This window comes from Entelurus aequoreus, linkage group LG24 (genome assembly GCF_033978785.1).
Source record: "Entelurus aequoreus isolate RoL-2023_Sb linkage group LG24, RoL_Eaeq_v1.1, whole genome shotgun sequence".
Classification (NCBI taxonomy): domain Eukaryota; kingdom Metazoa; phylum Chordata; class Actinopteri; order Syngnathiformes; family Syngnathidae; genus Entelurus; species Entelurus aequoreus.
In genome coordinates, this window is record NC_084754.1 from 26,952,134 (window position 1) to 26,974,193 (window position 22,060).

At 38.1% G+C, this 22,060-nt stretch overlaps 1 protein-coding gene across 5 annotated transcripts in view; it reads right to left on the reverse strand.

The window, feature by feature from the left end:
• Positions 1–4,074: 4,074 nt before the first annotated feature.
• wt1a (WT1 transcription factor a) overlaps positions 4,075–22,060 on the reverse strand; it is a 66,408-nt gene continuing 48,422 nt past the window's right edge. For 3 of the 5 annotated variants that reach the window (XM_062035931.1, XM_062035934.1, XM_062035935.1), the window contains exons 6-9: positions 19,516–19,660; positions 13,277–13,366; positions 12,919–13,011; positions 4,075–12,741 (exon numbers count right to left, since the gene is read on the reverse strand). In XM_062035931.1, coding sequence (XP_061891915.1) covers positions 12,620–12,741; positions 12,919–13,011; positions 13,277–13,366; positions 19,516–19,660 — 450 coding nt within the window. In that variant the 3' untranslated portion in view covers positions 4,075–12,619. The remainder of the gene's footprint in view (positions 12,742–12,918; positions 13,012–13,276; positions 13,367–19,515; positions 19,661–22,060) is intronic. The other 2 variants (XM_062035933.1, XM_062035936.1) reach the window with 1 other exon arrangement.

Consider the following 22,060-nt stretch of genomic DNA (forward strand, 5'->3'; position numbering starts at 1 on the left):
TGATTGAAAATGTCCCCATATAGCATGAACCACTGCTCCACCGTGCTGCCTGATGTCTTAATGATGCTAAAATTGCTGTTTTACACTGAAAAATGATGAATCTCCCATTAATTTGTTTTAGTACAAAATATGAAAAATACATGGGGATGACGTGGCGCGGTTGGGGGAGTGCAAACTGAGGGTTCCTGGTTCAATCCCCACCTTCTACCGACCTCATCACGTCCATTGTGTCCTTGAGCAAGACACTTCACCCTTGCTCCTGATGGGTCGTGGTTAGCGCCTTGCATGGCAGCTCCCGCCATCAGTGTGTGAATGTGTGTGTGAATGGGTGAATGTGGAAATAGTGTCAAAGCGCGTTGAGTACTTTGAAGGTAGAAAAGCGCTATACAAGTATGACCCATTTACATTCAAGTTTGATTAAAAAAGTATAAAAATTGTTTTAAAAATTTTGAAAAAATTTGAAAAATATTCAAAACTCTGCTTGGGATCCCAATTTACAGTAGTCTAGGGCGACCCTTATTGGAGTACACTGGAAGCAAAAATAAAATATTGTTTAAAATTACAGCTCTTAAGAGTTTTGCATGTAATGAATCACAAAAAATATTGCATTATTCATGCAGATTAATCATGTGATGTGTTTTTAGTGCACATGCTGCTTTACTTTAACGGCGGATGGCTACCTGAAAGGGGTGGAGGGTTGTTATACGGTCAATGATCAGGTCAATGGATACGCAAAGATGAGTGAGGAGATGCCGACTGCTGTGCTGTCTGGCAAATTTCACTTCAAAATAAACCCTGACTGGACTTTAGATAAAACTGCTACCAAGTTTTGAACAAATAAATCAAGTAGCGTATTTTCCGGCCCATAGGGCGCACTCCCGATTAATGGTCTATTTTTGACATTTTGTCATATATTAGGCGCACCGGATTGTAGGGCACATTAAAAGGAGTCATATAAATATGTTTTTTCTCTTAAGTGAAAACACTTCCTTGTGGTCTACATAACATGTAATGGTGGTTCTTTGATCAAAATGTTGCATAGATGATGTTTTACAGATCATCTTCAAGCCGCTTTCTGACAGTCGCTGCAGGATGCGCCGTTTTGTGGGCCGTCTTATTTACGTGGCTCACCTTCGGCAGCGTCTTCTCCCTCAATGACATTCAGTTGGGAGAGTGGCCGTGCCAGCAACCTGAGGGTTCCTGGTTCAATCCCCACCTTCTACCAACTTCGTCACGTCCGTTGTGTCCTTGAGCAAGACACTTCACCCTTGCTCCTGATGGGTCGTGGTTAAGGCCTTGCATGGCAGCTCCCGCCATCAGTGTGTGAATGTGTGTGTGAATGAGTGAATGTGGAAATAGTGTCAAAGCGCTTTGAGTACCTTAAAGGTAGAAACGCGCTATACAAGTATAACCCATTTATTTACCATTTACTTAAATCAATAACAGAGCAGCATCTCCTCATCCAGAAACAACCACACCGGAAATGTGTCCCGTGAAAAACCGTACAACCGGAATTCCAATAACTAAAGTTCCCAGGGTGAATAATGTAAACTCACTACGCCGGTATGTTTTAGCGCTTTCATGGCGAGTTTACTGACAGATATAAGTAAGAACTTTACACTGCTTTATGTTAGAAATGGCAACAGCGGAGGATGAATGTCACATAACAAGAAGATAAAGAAAAAGAAGAAGCTTATCGACCACGGCACAGACAACAAAGGCGGATGCGCGCAATTTTTCCGGATTTATGCATATCCCAAAATATAGATTAGCAGGTACCAGAAGGTAAGAAAAGTTGCGTTTGCATAATATAATAATATGTCTTACCTTATACACACACCATAATAATACTCACATGTGTAATGTGCTGACAATCCATCAAGCGGTGCGGCTTCATAGCTTACCAAAGTCGTACTAAAACATTTTGATAGATTTTTGAGCGCCGTGTGAAATGTTCTATATTTTCAATGGAACATTTAAAATGTTGGTGTTGTTTACTTGAGACATATTGCTATCATAGTGGCAATACACACTTATCTCTTATGTTTGACTGCCATCTACTGGTCACAATTATCATTACACCATGTACCAAATAAAAGAGCTTTGAGGTGGGTAAGCTCAACCAAATGTATGCCTTACATTAGGCGCACCAGGTTTTTAGGCGCACTGTCGAGTTTTGAGAGAGAAAAAAGGATTTTAAGTGTGCCTTATAGTCCGGAAAAAACGGTAAATCATAAGAATTTTTTCCCCAAAGTGCCATTCGGACAATTTAATTGCATTTTGTGTCTAAATATCGGGGTCTTTTTTAAGTTAATTGAAATGCATGCAAGTCATTTACTGCGATTCATGGAGATTAATCAAATGTGATTCAACAATACATTCCAAATATATCAAAATACAACCACATGAATACAAATATCGGGATTTTTAAAATGAATGGGTTAAACCGAATTATTCTATCATCATTATTAATCTGGTTAAGAAATGTAATTCAATAATTAACCCATCTGAAGTGCAGAATGACTCCAAATTACTAAACTCATCTCTTGCAACGCATTTTAGGCAGTTTGTCCAAGAAGTACTGTTACCGTTTTCATAGTGCAGTTGATCTGGCTGCAGAAGTAAACAAGTCAATACAGAAGACGCTAAACACCACGCTGGCCCTCTCTATAGGACATATGAGTACAAAGAAACATGATAGAACAGTCCAACGACATAAAGTATTCTGCATTTACTTTTCTTGTCACCGAAGCTTTTATCTGAAAATAGCACATTAATACCAGTAGCAGCTCCACATTAATGTTGTTGGTTAGAAAACAAATGTTTTTTTGGTACAACATAAAAATGTTAAAAGTAGAGATGTCCGATAATAATATAATAATAATAAATGTAATATCGGAAATTATCGGTATCGTTTTTTTATTATCTGTATCGTTTTTTTATTATTAAATTAACATAAAAAACACAAGATACACTTACAATTAGTGTACCAACCCAAAAAAACCTCCCTCCCCCATTTACACTCATTCACACAAAAGGGTTGTTTCTTTCTGTTATTAATATTCTGGTTCCTACATTATATATCAATATATATCAATACAGTCTGCAAGGGATACAGTCCGTAAGCACACATGATTGTGTGTGCTGCTGGTCCACTAATAGTACTAACCTTTAACAGTTAATTTTACTCATTTTCATTAAATACTAGTTTCTATGTAACTGTTTTTATATTGTTTTACTTTCTTTTTTATTCAAGAAAATGTTTTTAATTTATTTATCTTATTTTATTTTATTAATTTTTTAAAAAAAGGACTTTATCTTCACCATACCTGGTTGTCCTAATTAGGCATGATAATGTGTTAATTCCACGACTGTATATATCGGTATCGGTTGATATCGGTATCGGTAATTAAATAGTTGAACAATATCGGAATATCGGATATAGGCAAAAAGCCATTATTGGACATCCCTAGTTAAAAGGTGTTAAGTGAATATACATTACCTTCTTTTTAACTTTGTCATGCAAAATGACACTTGATTACTTTAAAAACAAATGATATGTAATTGTGATGAATTGAAATAAATCCACAGCAACTCTATAATTAATCTGATTAGCAAACATGAGTCTGCGTAAATATTACTACCGTGTCAATGAAAACTAAAAGTTATTGAGCCATCTTTTAGGAGGCATACTTTTTGTCGTGTGGGTCTTCCTAATGTTGTGGTACGGTATTGTGTATTCCACTGGAAAGGACACTCTTCATAGGGCACTTTTTACACCAAAAAACAAAACAAATGAAAGATCTTTGACACATTTTGTACATTAACCAGGAAAGCCAATGTCCTCTGCATTGGACATTTGAGTTGTTTTTTTCCCCCCCGAAATCTGCAATAAATTGTCCACTGCAGATGCTAAAAGAAAAACATTACTTTTTGCATAATAGACAACAAAGCAACATTAATGTGTGAAAGATCTAATAACATCCTATTAATAATAAATTCATTGCATTTTCAACATTTTCAGGGGGTCAATACAAAGCTGAAAGTGGGTAAATGTAGAAGCAGGAGTCTGTAAGTGCACGTGACTTTATGACCATGATTTTATTAACTGCTTAGAAGGAATGACTTATAAAAAAATACCAATAATAACAATAATAAATAAGAGACCCCAGAGACGAGTGTATAAGAAAACAAACAAATGAGAAAAATATTTCCATCGTTTCGTACAAAATAATGTTTCACTGGCGTTTACTATTTACAGCTAAATTGTTATTACATGTCATGAAGTAAAAACAGCAGAGGGTCCATTCAAAGATAGTCAGAAACATCAGAGTCAAGTCACATGTTTTCCCCTCACGGACAACGCTGTGTTCCCATGGCGAAGCAGGAATATTTACATCTCCGCAATGTCGTGGTCACAGAGCCGGTGTGACCTCGCAGACATTTTTGAGAACATGCAGTGGGCGTAAAACAGAGCCAAGATGTCAATGAGCATTTACAGCACGTGCACAACACACACACAAGAGTGCTGAATAACGACTGATATTACAGGGAACGTCAAAAAAAACAGACAGCTAAAGGCATTTTTTCTTCTTTCTACAGCAAATTATAGATCTCAGTTTATTCTCTAAAAGTCAACTTTTACAGTATTGTAAAACATGTTTTAAAAAAACACACAGAAAAAAGGAAAGTGTGTATCATTGTTTCTCTCTATAGAACTCATTCCAGTGAGGCAATATCTTTCTGCGTAAAATGAAAATAAATAAGTCGTTTAACAGGAGATATTTACAACAATTTTGATGGAACTGAATATCTGATCAAGGCCTACGACCTCCCTCTAAATCGGGGGTCAGCAACCCACGGCTCTTGAGCCGCATGTGGCTATTTAGTGATGCCCTAGTGGCTCTCTGGAGCATTTTCTAAAAAGGATTGAAAATGGAAAAAGACGGGGGGGGAAATACAAACTAACGCAACAGTTTGTTTACATGTAAAATTTTCCACTCCTTCTTTGTCTAATTTTGTCCGCCAAACATTTTATGCTGTGCATGAATGCACAAAGGTGCGCTTTGTTGATGTTATTGTTATTGGACGATTTCCCTTGTGGATCAATAAAGTTTGTCTAAGTTATTGATTTGTGTGGAGTGCTAATCAGGCATGTTTGGTCAGAGCATGACTGCAAGCTAATCGATGCTAACATGCTATTTAGGCTAGCTGTATGTACATATTGCATCATTATGCCTCATTTGTAGGTATATTTGAGCTCATTTAATATCCTTTACTTGTATCCTCTTTGTATATAATTTAGATTTGCATGTCTCATGACACATTATCTGTATGTAATATTGGCTGCATTTCAGTTGTTTGTGCGCCATGTTGTTCCAGACCACAGCAAACTTTACCTAGCTTGCCAAAGATTTGTATAAATTCATTAGAAGAAGACAGCCTGCCTTTTCCTTTAACTTGGACACACCTTTGGCCCATACCTTTGGCCATTAAAAGCCAGTAATTTCCAGGAGTTATCTCACCTTCTGAGTAGCCTCAGATTTACTAATGGTTTCTAATGTTGTAAAAATGTGTAGAATAAATACTAACTTTCAACATTTCTGGCAACCAAGATTTGCGTCAGCCTGCGACACATAGTCATTTTGACAGTAGGCTATTATAGCTAATATAGACACTTACATCATGTGTTGCCTTCATTATAAGACTTATATACGGCTTTTCATTTTTTTGCGGCTCCAGACAGATTTGTTTTTTGTATTTTTGGTCCAATATGGCTCTTTCAACGTTTTGGGTTGTCGACCCCTGCTATAAACATAACAGTTGTGCTTGATGGCCTGAGAAAAGACTCACATTTATCTTCTCTTCTGGTAACCATGGTATCAAATATATTTGACCCTATTGACGCCCAAAGATACATATTATACACTTTCTTAAAGGAGTCATATTATGATTTAAATCACTTCCTTGTGGTCTACATAACATGTCATGGTAGTGCTTTGGTCTAGGGCTGCAACTAACAACTAATTTGATAATCGATTAATCTGTCGATTATTACTTTGATTAATCGATTAATAATCGGATAAAAGAGACAAACTACATTTCTATCCTTTCCAGTATTTTATTGAAAAAAAACAGCATACTGGCACCATACTTATTTTGATTATTGTTTCTCAGCTGTTTGTAAATGTTGCAGTTTATAAATAAAGGTTTATATAAAAAAAAAGATACAAAAGAAAAAAAAAAAGTTGCCTCCACGCATGCGCATAGCATAGATCCAACGAATCCATGACTAAATTAATCGCCAACTATTTTTATAATCGATTTTAATCGATTTAATCGATTAGTTGTTGCAGCCCTACTTTGGTCCACATTTTGCTCTACAGACCATCTTAAAGGGGAACTGCACTTTTTGGGGGGAATTTTGCCATTATCAAAGACAAGAACACACATTTTTTTTCAGGATTCTAAGATGCAGCTAAAATTGCATCAATAGTCACCTATGTTGCCTTCAAAGCTTTCTAAAAAAAAACCTTCAAAACCCTCCATCAACGTTTTATATACACACTTTAAGTATACATATATGTACTAACACACACATTCATAACAATATGTGATATGTACAATATTTACGGTATTTTGGTCATTTTAAGCAATACCAGGACTTCTTTCATGGGCGCATTGATTTCAGTGCTCTTAGCAACTTCCAACTTTCGTCAACAAATGTGTGTTCCTTACGTGTGTGTGTTCTAATCATGGCAAATTTGGTGATAGACAACAAAAATTACTATTTTTGGACAAATGAGGATTCACAAGCTTATCTTTTTGAACCTGAATATACAGAGGATGAACTGATTCTTATGAAAGGGGGGCCGAGAGAGTCACGATTGGCATGATTTGGTGTTCGCCAAGCTATGCCGACAGAAATAGAGTGTTTCTGCTGCATGGAGTATTATCGATGCAAAAGGCTTTTTGTATCTGGACACTGCTCAAAGTAACTGCATCACAAGGAAATTAACTGTTTGTGCTAACAAACCCTGCAGTGATAGAAACTTTATCCCGCCTACCCAAAATCAACTGGAAACCACAGACAAGTCCATCGTGGAAGTTACTATAATACTGATCATAATACACGCAACGACAAGCACTGTAAAGCTTGCTTTGTACAAACAAAACATGAAATGTGGGCTAATACTTCACAGATGCTGTCATACGATTGTTCATGTTGTTCAGTCAGTACAGATTGTTGTCTTATCGCAGTGTTGTGCATTACAAACTCAAAAGCCATTCAGCTGCTGACTCAGACGCTAACTTAAGGCTGGGGTGTTCTAGTCGGTTTACAGTTCTGCAACCCCTGAACGAGTCAAGACACACTTCGATTAAATGTTTTAGGTGGATCCTTCTGTAAGTACATTTCCCATGTGACCGAGGGAAGTTTCCGAGCCAGGCTACGTGTTTCCATGTCCGGCTGCAATTCTCGCTGGGCCCCTGCGTCTAATACTCAGAGCAGGTCCATTATCACGAAACCCAAAAGTTAAGGAGGCACTTCTTACGTCTTCATATTAAACTGGAGGTTGGTGTAGTCACCTTTGCCGGTAAATAGAGTCAATAACGGAGCAATTTAGCTTATGGTTCTCACCGTAAACATATTTTGTTTGCAGTATAAACACGCTGAAAAAATAAGAATGGTGGATTCCCACAAGCGTTAATCGGAAAATATTTACCATGTATGGAAATATTTGCAGGCAAAATTGTTTATGAATATCTGCTGAGTGCCTCCATGGTTCTTATCAACATTTTTGGCACCTATTGGGACTCCAAATACACAAAAACAGGTACCAACAGGCAAAAAAGTGGGTTTTGCATAATATGACTCCTTTAAAACAAATGTTATTTAAATGGGAACCTTTATGATAGACACTTGTTGATACTATTGTGAGTACAACTTTGGAGCATGGGAGGGAACATTGGGACTACAGCTAAATGATCTCTTGGAGGACAACTTTTTTTTGCAGTCCACATTAAATCATGTTTATAAGTCTTGGGGAGTGTGTGTGTGTGTGTGTGTGTGTGTGTGTGTGTGTGTGTGTGTGTGTGTGTGTGTGTGTGTGTGTGTGTGTGTGTGTGTGTGTGTGTGTGTGTGTGTGTGTGTGTGTGTGTGTGTGTGTGGGTGTGTGTGGGTGTGTGCGTGTGTGTGTGTGTGTGTGTGTGTGTGTGTGTGTGTGTGTGTGTGTGTGTGTGTGTGTGCGTGTGTGTGTGTGTGAAATCTGATGAATTGCTTAGGGCAGGGGTGTCCAAAGTTTTTCCACTGTATGTAAAAGTGGAAGAATGCGGGGGTCAACTATAATACATTCTGTGCATTAGAGAGGCTAAAACCAATCCAATGTGCAGTGTAGGTCAATTTATGCTAAGCTATCAGAGCAAACATATATAGCTTAACTTTGTGTTATGGGTGACAAAGCAAATTGGTGTAATGTCTAATAATATATCTCATTAATAATAGTATATATATTTTTTTAGAATAATGTATGCCGAGATTACGTTTGTGATCCCATTTCAGTTTTTAATATTACTCGTTAGGGGTTATAGGGCTGACTGGAGCCTAATGAGTATTGTAATACAGTCGTCCCTCACCACATTGCGCTCGAAGTTTGCAGCTACGTCCTACGTATGCTAGTCAACATATATGGATTGTCAAAATTAAAAAAAATATTACACATATCGTCAATTCAGCAATATCATTTTATAATTTTATAGGTGCTGGATGACTTAAGAGGCTTATCAAAACAAATTAAATGGATGTGTTTTAGCGTCTGCCAGTGTTTTTCTTTAATGGCATTTGTTTTTTCATTTAGGAAATATAATATTTCCTTTTTTGAAAAAACGTCTTGTAATATGCATTTTCTCGCATTTGGATCATTCCGGACGCATTCATTTGCTGTGGTGTTGTGATGGTCCACCGCCTCGTTGAATAGCACACTGTCAGCGTGCTCATAATAGTTTTAGAATGGCCTGACTTAAACGTGTGGACAATGCTGAAGAAACAAGTCCATGTCAGAAAACCAACAAATTTAGCTGAACTGCACTAATTTTGTCAAGAGGAGTGGTGAAAAATTCAAGCAGAAGCTTGCCAGAAGCTAGTGGATGGCTACCAAAAGTGCCTTATTGCAGTGAAACTTGCCAAGGGACATGTAACCCAATATTAACATTGCTGTATGTATACTTATGACCCAGCAGATTTGGTCACATTTTCAGTAGACCCATAATAAATTCATAAAAGAACCAAACTTCATTAATGTTTTTTGTGACCAACAAGTATGTGCTCCAATTACTCTATCACAAAAAAATAAGAGTTGTAGAAATTATTGGAAACTCAAGACAGCCACGACATTATGTTCTTTACAACTTTTGATCGCGACTGTACATGCAAAAACCTTATTTTAATAGGGCGGTCTGCACCACTTTTGCACAAAACACGGCCAGTGATAGTCCACACAATTTTATAGTTTGCACACGCTGTTTAACGTGTGGTATTTTAATCTTAGCAAATCAGGCCCTATATCTTTATGGAAATGATTTGGCTACAATATAAACTTGAATAGTACGGTGGTTTTAGAAACACAATGTCAGAATGACGGCATTTGAAGCAATGCTAAATTATCAAATATCTTTCTGGGCTTTTGAATGGACGCAGACGTGATGCTGCTAAACCAAACTAAAACTATTATGAAAGAGTTTAGCAGACACAAAGTATAATCGTATCCATGAGGTAAATCAGTCCATCAAAGGAGAACAAGCAAACACCTGCAGAGCATGTCGACAACGTTGATGATCAGCTACTGAAGAGACTGGTCGCCATAGTCGTTGTGGCCCTCAACAACTGCATATAGCATGGATACCCAAAGTGGGGCCCCCGGGCTAAATTTGGCCCGTCGTGTCATTTCATATGGCCTGCTAGAGGTTGGCTACCAAATGTAAGACATATTCATACTGACGTCCTTCAAGCTGCACAATCATTGACGGGAATGTGCGTAAGGCTACACTCTAAAAAAAAAAAAAGTCAGTAGATTTTTCTGTAAAAACCTGGCAGTTCAGTTGCCAAATATGTATAATAAAATCATCAGTGATACTATTTTTACATTTACAATGATGCACTGTTAAAACAGGGAATGTAAATTTTACGGTAAAAAAATTAGCAGCTCAGTTGCCAGATTTCTGCAGTAAACATTTTGACAGTTTTTCAATTTATAGTGATGCACTGTAAAAAAAATGGCCATAAATTTTGCGGTAAAAACTGTCAGCTGAGTCACCAGAATTTAATGTAAAAACAACAGTTTTTTTTTGTTTTTTTTTAAACAAAGATTATTTATGTATTTAATATTTGTTTACTTACTATGGTATATTATGTATTTATTATTTATTCACTGTTCTGTTACAGAGGACAAGGAAATGGGATAAAATTGCTATGATATGAAAAGTGGTAGGATTAAATAAGCTCAGCTTCTTCCTGCTCCTTTTAAGACGTGCTGTAATGAAACAACTGGAAATATGTGATGCATTACATTGTATCGTATGCATGTTCGAAATAAACTATAACTGAACTGAACAGTGGTACAGTTTTTCAATTTGCAGTAAATTGGTGTAAAAAACACCTTAAAAAAGTATGGGAAAATTCTGGTGACTGAGCTAAAAGTTTTTTGTATCGTAAAATCTATAGATCTTTTTTTTTTCTTTTTTTTTTTACAGGCTACCTATTTTTTTTATTATTTAAGAACCTCTGCTCTACGGTAAAGTTGTGACTTTTTGACACTCTATGGCAGGGGTGTCCAAACTTTTCCCGCTGAGGGCCGCACACTGAAATATCAAAGCAAGCGGGGGCCATTTTGATTTTTTTGATTTTAAAAACCAATACAATATATGTATAAAAAATATACATTTAGGCCTTCACTCAGGCTTGATCCTGGGGACCCCAAAGGGTTTAGGTACAAAAAATATTTAAAATGTGTCATTATTTAGTATTATTATTATTATCCAAGGTTTAAATCTCCAGATCAACATTAGTTGTCAAAGAAAACCCTGTTTTTTATGGAAAAAACACAAAATATGCAATATTTTCCCCCAATAATATTTTAAAGTGGAATATTTGAGATTATATAATAATTGGAGCTCATAGCATAACTCATAACAACATTGATTCATTATTATTTTTTGAGCAATGACACTTAAAAAAAAAAAAAAAAGAAAAAAAAAGGTCCCACTAATATTATTGGGGATCCAAAAGGGTCCTGCTCAGTAAAGTATTAAAAAATAAATCATTAATTTTTTTTTACTTTGAACACAATAGTCTCAAGATCAACCTCAGATCCATCCGTCAATTATAACTTTTATTGTTGTTTATGTTTTTTGTTTGTTCGTTTTAGGCCCTTGTTTTAAAAAAACAGCTTAGTTTTTTATATGGCAAACACAAAATATCTGCGATGAGGTGGCGACTTGTCCAGGGTGTACCCCGCCTTCCGCCCGATTGTAGCTGAGATAGGCTCCAGCGCCCCCCGCGACCCCGAAGGGAATAAGCGGTAGAAAATGGATGGATGGATGGAAACAGAAAATATGCAACATTTTCCCCAAAAAATGTCTTAAAGTGGAATATTTAATGTGACGTAATTGGAGCCTTGAATAGGTCAATAGTTCATAATGACATTGATTTTGATTCATTATTATTTTTTAAAGAAAGAAACAGCCTGCATGGCAGCTTTGTGTTATTAGAGTAAACATTGAAACATTTTATTGTTACATTTCACCTGTTTGCTCTTTTATACCACTTCTTATGTTTTTCATTTTTTTTAATCGTATTTTTAGAATGTGCCACGGGGCCGTTAAAATATTACCCGCGGGCCGCAAATGGCCCCCGGGCCGCAGTTTGGACACCACTGCTTTAAGGAAAACGATAATATTGGTCGTAATGCTTCGCCCACGTCATTTAATGAAAAACTTAACCCTTCAAAATTTAGCATCGTCCATATGTCTAATGTGTCTGGGCAAAAATTTAAATTGATCAGATGAAAAAATATAGGAGGAGCTGGTTACAGAACAACACCTGGAAATGGCGAAGATCTGCAGAAAATGACCTTTTGGAATGTTTTGAGGTTAAAATTGTACATAAAATATGTAGAGTTGCATGTTAACTGAATTTGGTACACAGCTGTGTGACAATCTTTACTACCTTATATTTATGTATGGCGGTATGAGGCTAAATTACTCACTCGTGGTGCTGTTGCATGGTAAAAAAAAATTATGTTTGACCCGCAAACCATTGGCACATTTACACTTTGGCCCTTGGAGGGAAAACGTTTGGGCACCCCTGGCAAAGAACGTTTATGCCAGGGAGCCAATACAAAACTTTGGACACCCCTTGCCTTAGAGTAGGACGTGTTTCAAAGTAACTAACAATTTAATCAAATAAACCTACAAAAATGCAGTACTCCTAAGGCCGAAACAATGCAATTACATGACATCTGTGTAATGGTCGAACAATATCATGGCAAATGTTGGAATCCGCTGCCCAGACTGAATAAATAAACATAACTGTAATACGTTCCCTGGGTTTGTCAAAGTGAGCGACTCAGACGGCCAGTTGCAGCTTGGTGAGGTTCCTCTGGTGCATGTTGTGGTGTCGCACCAACTCATCACTCCGGGCAAACTTCTTCTGACAATTTGGCCAGCGACAGTTAAAAGGTTTCTCACCTGAGAGGTGAATGCAAAGAAGGGGGAGGGTCGAAAAATGTGTTTTAATACTTCGCTGTTCATTCATGTTCTAGGTATGAAGTGTATTTATCAATTATATAAAATGTATATTATGTGTATTTTTTTTTAAGTAATCATGCAGATGATGTAGAAAAGAAAAATTAAAAGTTTACGCACTTGTTTTACCTGTATGAGTCCGGGTGTGTGTCTTAAGGTGGTCAGACCGAGAGAACTTTCTCTGACACGTCTCACATTCGAAGGGTTTAACACCTAAACACATGTACAGTTTGCATGCATACAGACAGAAGGTTCAAACACACACATAAGAACAATCGTTCCCATCACACGCACACACACACACACACACATTCACAGAGAGGGAGATAGAAACATAAAGTAGAGCAGAGTCTTGCAGGACAGCCAATCCAAAGCTTTTCCAACTTTGTGACGTACAAAACAACGGCAGTCATGCAACAAGCAGCTCAGAGCCACTGAAGAGAGCAAAGACAAATCAGGAAAATGTCAGGAATCAAACCTGTGTGTCTCCTCTGGTGTCTTTTGAGCTGGTCAGAGCGAGAGAAGCTCTGACCGCAGTCTGCGACCTCACAGTGGTGAGGTTTTTCACCTGGACAGACACAAAGAGAGGGCTGCATAAGATGAAGATCTCACAGACCTTTAATCAATTTGACTCTTTTCCTTTGTTTTAAAGGTTGGTTGTTGTGCCACGCATCACACAAAACATCAGTTATAGTTGTGGGAGTTGGTGTGTTTTGATCACCCTCTACCCTTTTGTGTGTTTTTTTATGAGGCCACCACTTAAGGGTAGAGTAGTGAAGGCAGATGGTAAAAGTGTAATGATAACCCCAGAACTGGAAACAGAACTACAGTGGTACCTCCGTTTTTGTTAGGAAGCCTTTCCAAAAGGTCAGACAAAAACAAGTTAGTTTATAGAAATCATGTAAGTCCAATGAATCCGTTTGAGGCACGCAAAAAATTAGGACAAAACACATTTCATAGAGAAAAAAAAATATTTTAACATGCAGAAAACAAACTGAAATACATTAAAAGAGAAGCCCCGATATACGATCTTAATTGGCTCTTAAACATGGTTAAAAAATAAAACATTTTTATATTGAAGCAAATTTCTCCATAAGAAACAATGTACATATGAAAAATGCGTTCCAGCTTCTAAAGCAGCGGTTCTTAACCTGGGTTCGATTGAACCCTAGGGGTTCGGTGAGTCGGGCTCAGGGGTTCGGCGGAGGTCAAGACAAACCCGACTCATCGTGTAAATAAAAACTTCTCCCTATCGGCGTAATACGGATACGGCAACAACAGAAGTCACACTGATTTGCAGGTGTGTAATTTGTTGTGAGTTTATGCACTGTGTTGGTTTTGTTCTTTGAACAAGGTGATGTTCACGCAAGGTTCATTTTGTGCACCAGTAAAAAAAACATGGTAACACTTTAGTATGGGGAACATATTCACCATTAATTAGTTGCTTATTAACATGCAAATTAGTAACATATTGGCTCTTAACTAGTCATTATTAAGTACTTATTAATGCCTTATTCGGCACCCTAACCCTCTAACCCTGGCCCTAACCCTCTAACCCTCTAGTTCCTTAAGGCTCTGGATGTTGTGGGGCTGTCTTGGTTGACAAGACTTTGCAGCATTGCGTGGACATCGGGGGCGGTACCTCTGGATTGGCAGACCGGGGTGGTGGTTCCTCTATTTAAAAAGGGGAACCGGAGGGTGCGTTCTAACTATCGGGGGATCACACTCCTCAGCCTTCCCGGTAAGGTCTATTCAGATGTACTGGAGAGGAGGCTACGCCGGATAGTCGAACCTCGGATTCAGGAGGAACAGTGTGGTTTTCGTCCTGGTCGTGGAACTGTGGACCAGCTCTGTACTCTCGGCATGGTCCTTGAGGGTGCATGGGAGTTTGCCCAACCAGTCTACATGTGCTTTGTAGACTTGGAGAAGGCATTCGACCGTGTCCCTCGGGAAGTCCTGTGGGGAGTGCTCAGAGAGTATGGGGTATCGGACTGTCTGATTGTGGCGGTCCGCTCCCTGTATGATCAGTGTCAGAGCTTGGTCCGCATTGCCGGCAGTAAGTCGGACATGTTTCCAGTGAGGGTTGGACTCCGCCAAGGCTGCCCTTTGTCACCGATTCTGTTCATGACTTTTATGGACAGAATTTCTAGGCGCAGTCAAGGCGTTGAGGGGATCTGGTTTGGTGGCTGCAGGATTAGGTCTCTGCTTTTTGCAGATGATGTGGTCCTGATGGCTTCATCTGGCCAGGATCTTCAGCTCTCACTGGATCGGTTCGCAGCTGAGTGTGAAGCGACTGGGATGAGAATCAGCACCTCCAAGTCCGAGTCCACGGTTCTCGCCCGGAAAAGGGTGGAGTGCCATCTCCGGGTTGGGGAGGAGATCTTGCCCCAAGTGGAGGAGTTCAAGTACCTCGGAGTCTTGTTCCCGAGTGAGGGAAGAGTGGATCGTGAGATCGACAGGCGGATCGGTGCGGCGTCTTCAGTAATGCGGACGCTGTATCGATCCGTTGTGGTGAAGAAGGAGCTGAGCCGGAAGGCAAAGCTCTCAATTTACCGGTTGATCTACGTTCCCATCCTCACCTATGGTCATGAGCTTTGGGTTATGACCGAAAGGACAAGATCACGGGTACAAGCGGCCGAAATGAGTTTCCTCCGCCGGGTGGCGGGGCTCTCCCTTAGAGATAGGGTGAGAAGCTCTGCCATCCGGTTGGGAGCTCAAAGTAAAGCCGTTGCTCCTCCACATCGAGAGGAGCCAGATGAGGTGGTTCGGGCATCTGGTTAGGATGCCACCCGAACGTCTCCCTAGGGAGGTGTTTAGGGCACGTCCGACCGGTAGGAGGCCACGGGGAAGACCCAAAACACGTTGGGAAGACTATGTCTCCCGGATGGCCTGGGAACGCCTCGGGATCCCCCGGGAGGAGCTGGACGAAGTGGCTGGGGAGAGGGAAGTCTGGGTTTCCCTGCTTAGGCTGCTGCCCCCGCGACCCGACCTCGGATAAGCGGAAGAAGATGGATGGATGGATGGATGGATGGATGGATTATTAAGGACAAGTGGTAGAAAATTAATTAATAATGTTCTTGATCATTTATTGTTAATATCTGCTTACTTTCTCTTTAACATGTTCTATCTACACTTCTGTTAAAATGTAATAATCACTTATTCTTCTGTTGTTTGGATGCTTTACATTAGTTTTGGATCATACCACAAATTTGGGTATCAATCCGATACCAAGTATTTACAGAATCATACATTGGTCATATTCAAAGTCCTCATGAGTCCAGGGACATATTTCCTGAGTTTATAAACATAGTATAAAAAAAAATTAAATAAATAAGATTTTGTGATGCCAAAACATATCGACGTAATAATAGGCGGTATAGTACTGAATATGATTCATTAGTATCGCGGTACTATACTAATACCGGTATACCGTACAACCCTACTAAGCTGTCAGTAGCAAGCCTGACATATGCATCGTTTTTGCTTGGTAAAGTTGCATTTCATGATTAAACTTTGCGTCTAAGATGTTTGTTGCTGTTGCACGCGCCGTTTAAGACAGGCGTGTTTTCCCCTTGTTTATCAAAATATAACTATAGATGTCAACATTGTGTATGCACTGCAAAAAGTCAGTGTTCAAAAACAAGGGAAAAAAATACAAAAATTAGGGGTATTTTACTTGAACTAAGCAAAATTATCTGCCAATAGAACAAGAAAATTTAGCTTGTCAAGACTTTCCAAAACAAGTAAAATTAGCTAACCTCAATGAACCCCAAAATACCTTAAAATAAGTATATTCTCACTAAAAACAAGTGCACTTTTCTTGATAGAAAAAAAGAGACCATTTTGCTCAATATGTTGAAAAATATTCTTAAATTAAGTAAACGCTAGTGCCATTATCTTGACATAATGATATGCGCTCGGCATTACATTTCTTGAAACCAGCAAACTTATACAAAAAACGAGTTTATTTTTCTTAATGGAAAGGCAACAAGGCAACCGCTTGTTACTCTCGGGGTCTCCTAGCCGCTCAGGCAAATCATATTGTCTAAAAAGGCATTTTCCCATCCATAACATGACATCATCGCGCCAAGTGTGTACTCTTTCAGTCAATTACTGCGCAAGGAATTTATATACAGTATATATATATATATATATATATATATATATATATATATATATATATATATATATATATATATATATATATATATATTTACAGCCCGGCCCCAGGCCAATTTTTTTTTAATTGTAATTTTGAAGAATTTATCTGAATGTGCATGAATTATTTCTGTTCAAAATTGTTTGAAATGTCAAATGTTTAAATATTAACTGTCAGTTTGCTGTACTGTGCCAACTGTACTACTATATGAGTACATCTTTTCTATTGTTTCATTGAAAATAAAACAGCAAAGTCCATTTGGCTGTCATCTGTTTTAATTATGAGACACAATTGTGTCAAAGTCATGATTTTTTATTTCATGCTTGAAATAAGAAATTATTACTTTGAAAAAGCAGTTTTCTACTTGTTAGTGTTGATGACACAACTTTGCAACAGCTGATATTCTAGTTTCAAGCATGTTTTACTCAATATAGGTCATACAATCTCAGCAACAAGCTGTAATATCTTACTGAGATAATTTAGGACCAAAACAATTAAAACAAGTAAAACACTCTAACATAAAATCTGCTAAGTGAGAAGAATTAACTTATCACACAGAAAATAAGCAAATATCACCCTTATTTGAGGTATTTAATTTTACTTAGATTTCAGTTTTTGCAGTGTGTGCTGAAAGATTCATTCACGTTTGTTGCCTTTGGTAAAAGTTTAACTATTTTGGCTTTTGCTCACATTTGCTTTATTTTATTTAGACACGTCGAGTTGGTGCTTTTCAAAACACTTGTAGCAAACATGTGTTTAAGAAATACAAATAATATTAACATAATACTTAAGAGGGAAAAAATAACTGTTAATACACTACAAAAACTGAAATCTAAGTAAGATTAAATATCTCAAATAAGGGTGATATTTGCTTATTTTCTGTCTGATAAGATAATTCTTCTCACTTAGCAGATTTGATGTTAGAGTGTTTTACTTGTTTTAAGGGTTTTGGTCCTAAATGATCACAGTAAGATATTACAGCTTGTTGCTGAGATTTATGACCTATATTGAGTAAAACATGCTTGAAACTAGAATATCAACTGATGCAAAGCTGTGTCATCAAAACTCACAAGTATAAAACTACTTTTTTAAAGTAATAATTTCTTATTTCAAGCATGAAAAAAAAAATCATGACTTTGACACAATTGTGTCTCATAATTAAAACGGATGACAGCCAAATGGACTTTGTTGTTCTATTTTCAATGAAACAATATAAAAGATGTACTCATACAGTAGTACAGTTGGCACAGTACAGTAAACTGACAGTTAATATTTAAACATTTAACATGTGACATTTCTAACAATTTTGAACAGAAATAGTTCATGCACATTCAGATAAATTCTTCAAAATTACAATTAAAATTTTTTTTGCCAGAGGCCGGGCTGTATATATGCGCACTAATTGACTGAAAGAGCACGCACTTGGCGCTATGATGTCATGTTATCGATGGAAAAATGCATTTTTAGACAATTTGATTTGCCTGAGCGGCTAGTAGACCCTGAGAGTAACAAGCGGTTGCCTTGTTGCCTTTCCATTAAGAACAAATACATTAGTTTTTAGTATAAGTTTGCTGGTTTCAAGAAATGTAATGCCGAGCGCATATCCGTCAGTCTACCCCAGGGCAGCTGTGGCTACGAAAGTAGCTTACCACCACCAGGTGTGAATGAATGATGGGTTTTTAACATGTAAAGCGACTTTGGGTACTTAGAAAAGCGCTATATAAATCCCAGGTATTATTATTATTATTATATCATTATGTCAAGATAATGGCACTAGCATTTACTTAATTTAAGAATATTTTTCAACATATTGAGAAAAAAGGTCTCATTTTTTTTCTACCAAGAAAAGTGCACTTGTTATTAGTGAGAATATACTTATTTTAAGGTATTTTTGGGTTCTAAGGTTAGCTAATTTTACTTGTTTTGGAAAGTCTTGACAAGCCAAATTTTCTTGTTCCTTTGGCAGATAATTTTGCTTAGTTCAAGTAAAATACCCCTAATTTTTGTATTTTTTTTCTTGTTTTTGAACACCGACTTTTTGCAGTGTAGTATATCAAACACACCTTTAACGAAGTAAACTCATGCAATTCTCAACTGGACTGGAGTGTGTGCTGATTTTCTCGTCGTCGTTTCATAAAATCTTGCACTCTTCCGCCTTTTTGATAACTTCTCGGGGAACTCTGATGAAACGTTTATCCTTTTCACGATTTCAACGGTTCGTACAGCCTAAAACAACACAAGCGTATGGCATTTTTGGCTTCTCAGGCACACACAATAAGACTTTCTTCACAGCAAAAGTTAATTTGAACTTATATATCTCAATATAATGTTCACTGAACAGTGATAGTTTGTATTTACATGCTAAAAAATTTAAAAATTCAAACTATGAACAAATTAGAGGTTGGTTCCATGGTAAGTTCTCAATGGTTCTAAATGAGGAAATGTGTTTTTTTCCCATGCATTTCACTGGATGATCTAGTTTGTTTTATCATGTATGTGTGGGAGGCAACACTGATAGCAAAAGGGGGAGAGGAAACGTTCATCTTGAGTGTTTTCACCTGAATGTTTACGGCCGTGCAATTGCAATTGCGACAGCTTGAAGTAGCGCTTGTTGCATCCTGGGTGAGGACACATGAACGGACGCTTCTCGCTGCTCTCCGACCGCACTATGGTTGGATTGATGCTAGGCACCCGCCTTACGTCCTGCACACACATGAACAGAAGAAAACGAAATGACCCATACCTGCAAAATGTAATATAGTCAATTATGGTTTCATATGATTTTGGTTTATAGATGAGCTCATGTAATTGAATCAGTGTAGTTCTCATAGGCTGATTATAATAAAACACTCATATTCTTTATTTTCATTCTATGATAATTAGTAGTAAAGTGACCCCAGTTTGACTGCATCCCAAAGGGAGCAGTTAGTCACGCCCTTTAGACAGGCATCCCCCCACCCAAAGTGCCCCGTAATAACCCCACTGCTCACTGCAGACGCCCTGTGGGGGAAAGTCACAGGAAATAACACACATAACAAAATAATAGTTATTTTTCCTCATCTGCAGCATTTCGAAGAAAAACATATCTTAGTCACTATAAACCTAAATCACATCACATGACACTGTTCATTTTTGAAAATATAAACTTGTACCCTATAAAGTCATCATATGGAGAGTGACTTTCAAACATGCACAAGGATATCTTTAACCAAAAAAAATTATTTATTAGTTTATTTAACACAGGGGTGTCCAACGTACGGCCAACGGGTCAGATCAGGCCTGCAAACAGGTTTTATCCGGCTCGCGGGATGATTTTGCTAAGTTTAATAATGAGCCGAAAATTATTAAATGAAAGAAACTGCTGTTTTAAATGTGTCCACTAGATGTCACAATAGCAATTGTTTTTATCTTTGTAGATGATGCTACATATGTAAAAAAAATAAATAAACCACATGATGTTAGTGCACCAGTCGAGGAAAATGAGCAAACTGCATAAATAACATCCTGTGATATGATTTTGATATTATTTTTTTATCTTGATAGATTGAAAATGAACACAGATGAGTTGACTGATGAACATTATCACATAATTTATTCAGAAAGTATAAATAACGACAAATAAAGATAGAATACTATTAACCGCAACATGTGAGTGTAAAAAAACCCTAACAACATTATGATTTGTACATTTTCAGAATGTGCTTGTTCTATTTTTACACAAAGAAAACAATCTGAAGTTGTCTTTATTTTTAAGTTATCGTGCCGGGAGTTTACCAGTCCGGCCCACTTGGGAGTACATTTTTCTCCATGTGGCCCCGGATCTAAAATGAGTTTGACACCCCTGAATTAACAGAAATAACTGTTACCTGTGTTTTTATACTGTACAAAATATATATTGGGTCAGATAAAGAAAGACGGACAATTGTCCCCTGCACTTTTTCAAAAGGCATTATATGAAAATAATTTTACGCTATATTAAATGTGGAAGGATCAAAGTGGGAAACTAACGCTGAAGCTTGGTTCCCCTTAGGCCGCCCCCAAGCTCATCCATTGTCTCGTTTCTTGCTTACGTGTGATTGGTCGTTCTGCCTGGGTAACACCAGCTAGAAACATTTGAATATCAAAGGTTTTATTTAGATTAATATTTGAATCTGTGTGTGTGTGTGTGCGGTAAATAGGTGTGGTAATTAATTGTGTGTGTCCCCCACCGACATTACAACTACCGTAATTTCCGGACTATAAGCCGCACCTGACTATAAGCCGCACCAGCCAAATTTAGGGGAAAATACAGATTGCTCCATATATAAGCCGCACCCGACTATAAGCCGCAGGGTTTTGATGTGTAATTACCGTAGTATATAGGGGTTCCTGCTACCACGGAGGAGATTGTCGGGACAGAGATGACTGTTTGGGAACGCAAAACGTCCCATTTATTAACAATAAATCTTTCAATCATTCAATCAAACTTTCACATCTTTGACATGGCGAACAGCATTCGTGCAGAGTACAAATAATACAACGGTGCAAAGTAATACAAAGTGCTCGCCTGTACGTTAGCAAAATAACCAGCCTACCGGTATATGAAAAGTCAGTCTTTAATCATTGTGTCATCGTCTTCCTCCTGCGTACTAAAACCACCGAAATCCTCTTCGTCTGTGTCGGAGAAGAACAGGCCGTAAATAAGCCGCACCCTTGTATAAGCCGCAAGGACCAGAACGAGGAGAAAAAGTAGCGGCTTATAGTCCGGAAATTACGGTATGTTAATTTAATAAGATCTCATACAAAAAAATCCTTCCTTTTTATACAGCTTGTCCCTCTCAGGGTCGCGGGGGTGGCTGGAGCCTATCTCAGCTGCATTCGGGCGAGGGTGGGGTACACCCTGGACAAGTCGCCACCTCATCGCAGGGCCAACACAGATAGACAGACAACATTCACACTCACATTCACACACTAGGGCCAATTTAGTGTTGCCAATCAACCTATCCCCAGGTGCATGTCTTTGGAGGTGGGAGGAAGCCAGAGTACCCGGAGGGAACCCACGCAGTCACCGTGAGAACATGCAAACTCCACACAGAAAGACCCTGAGCCCGTGGGGATCGAACC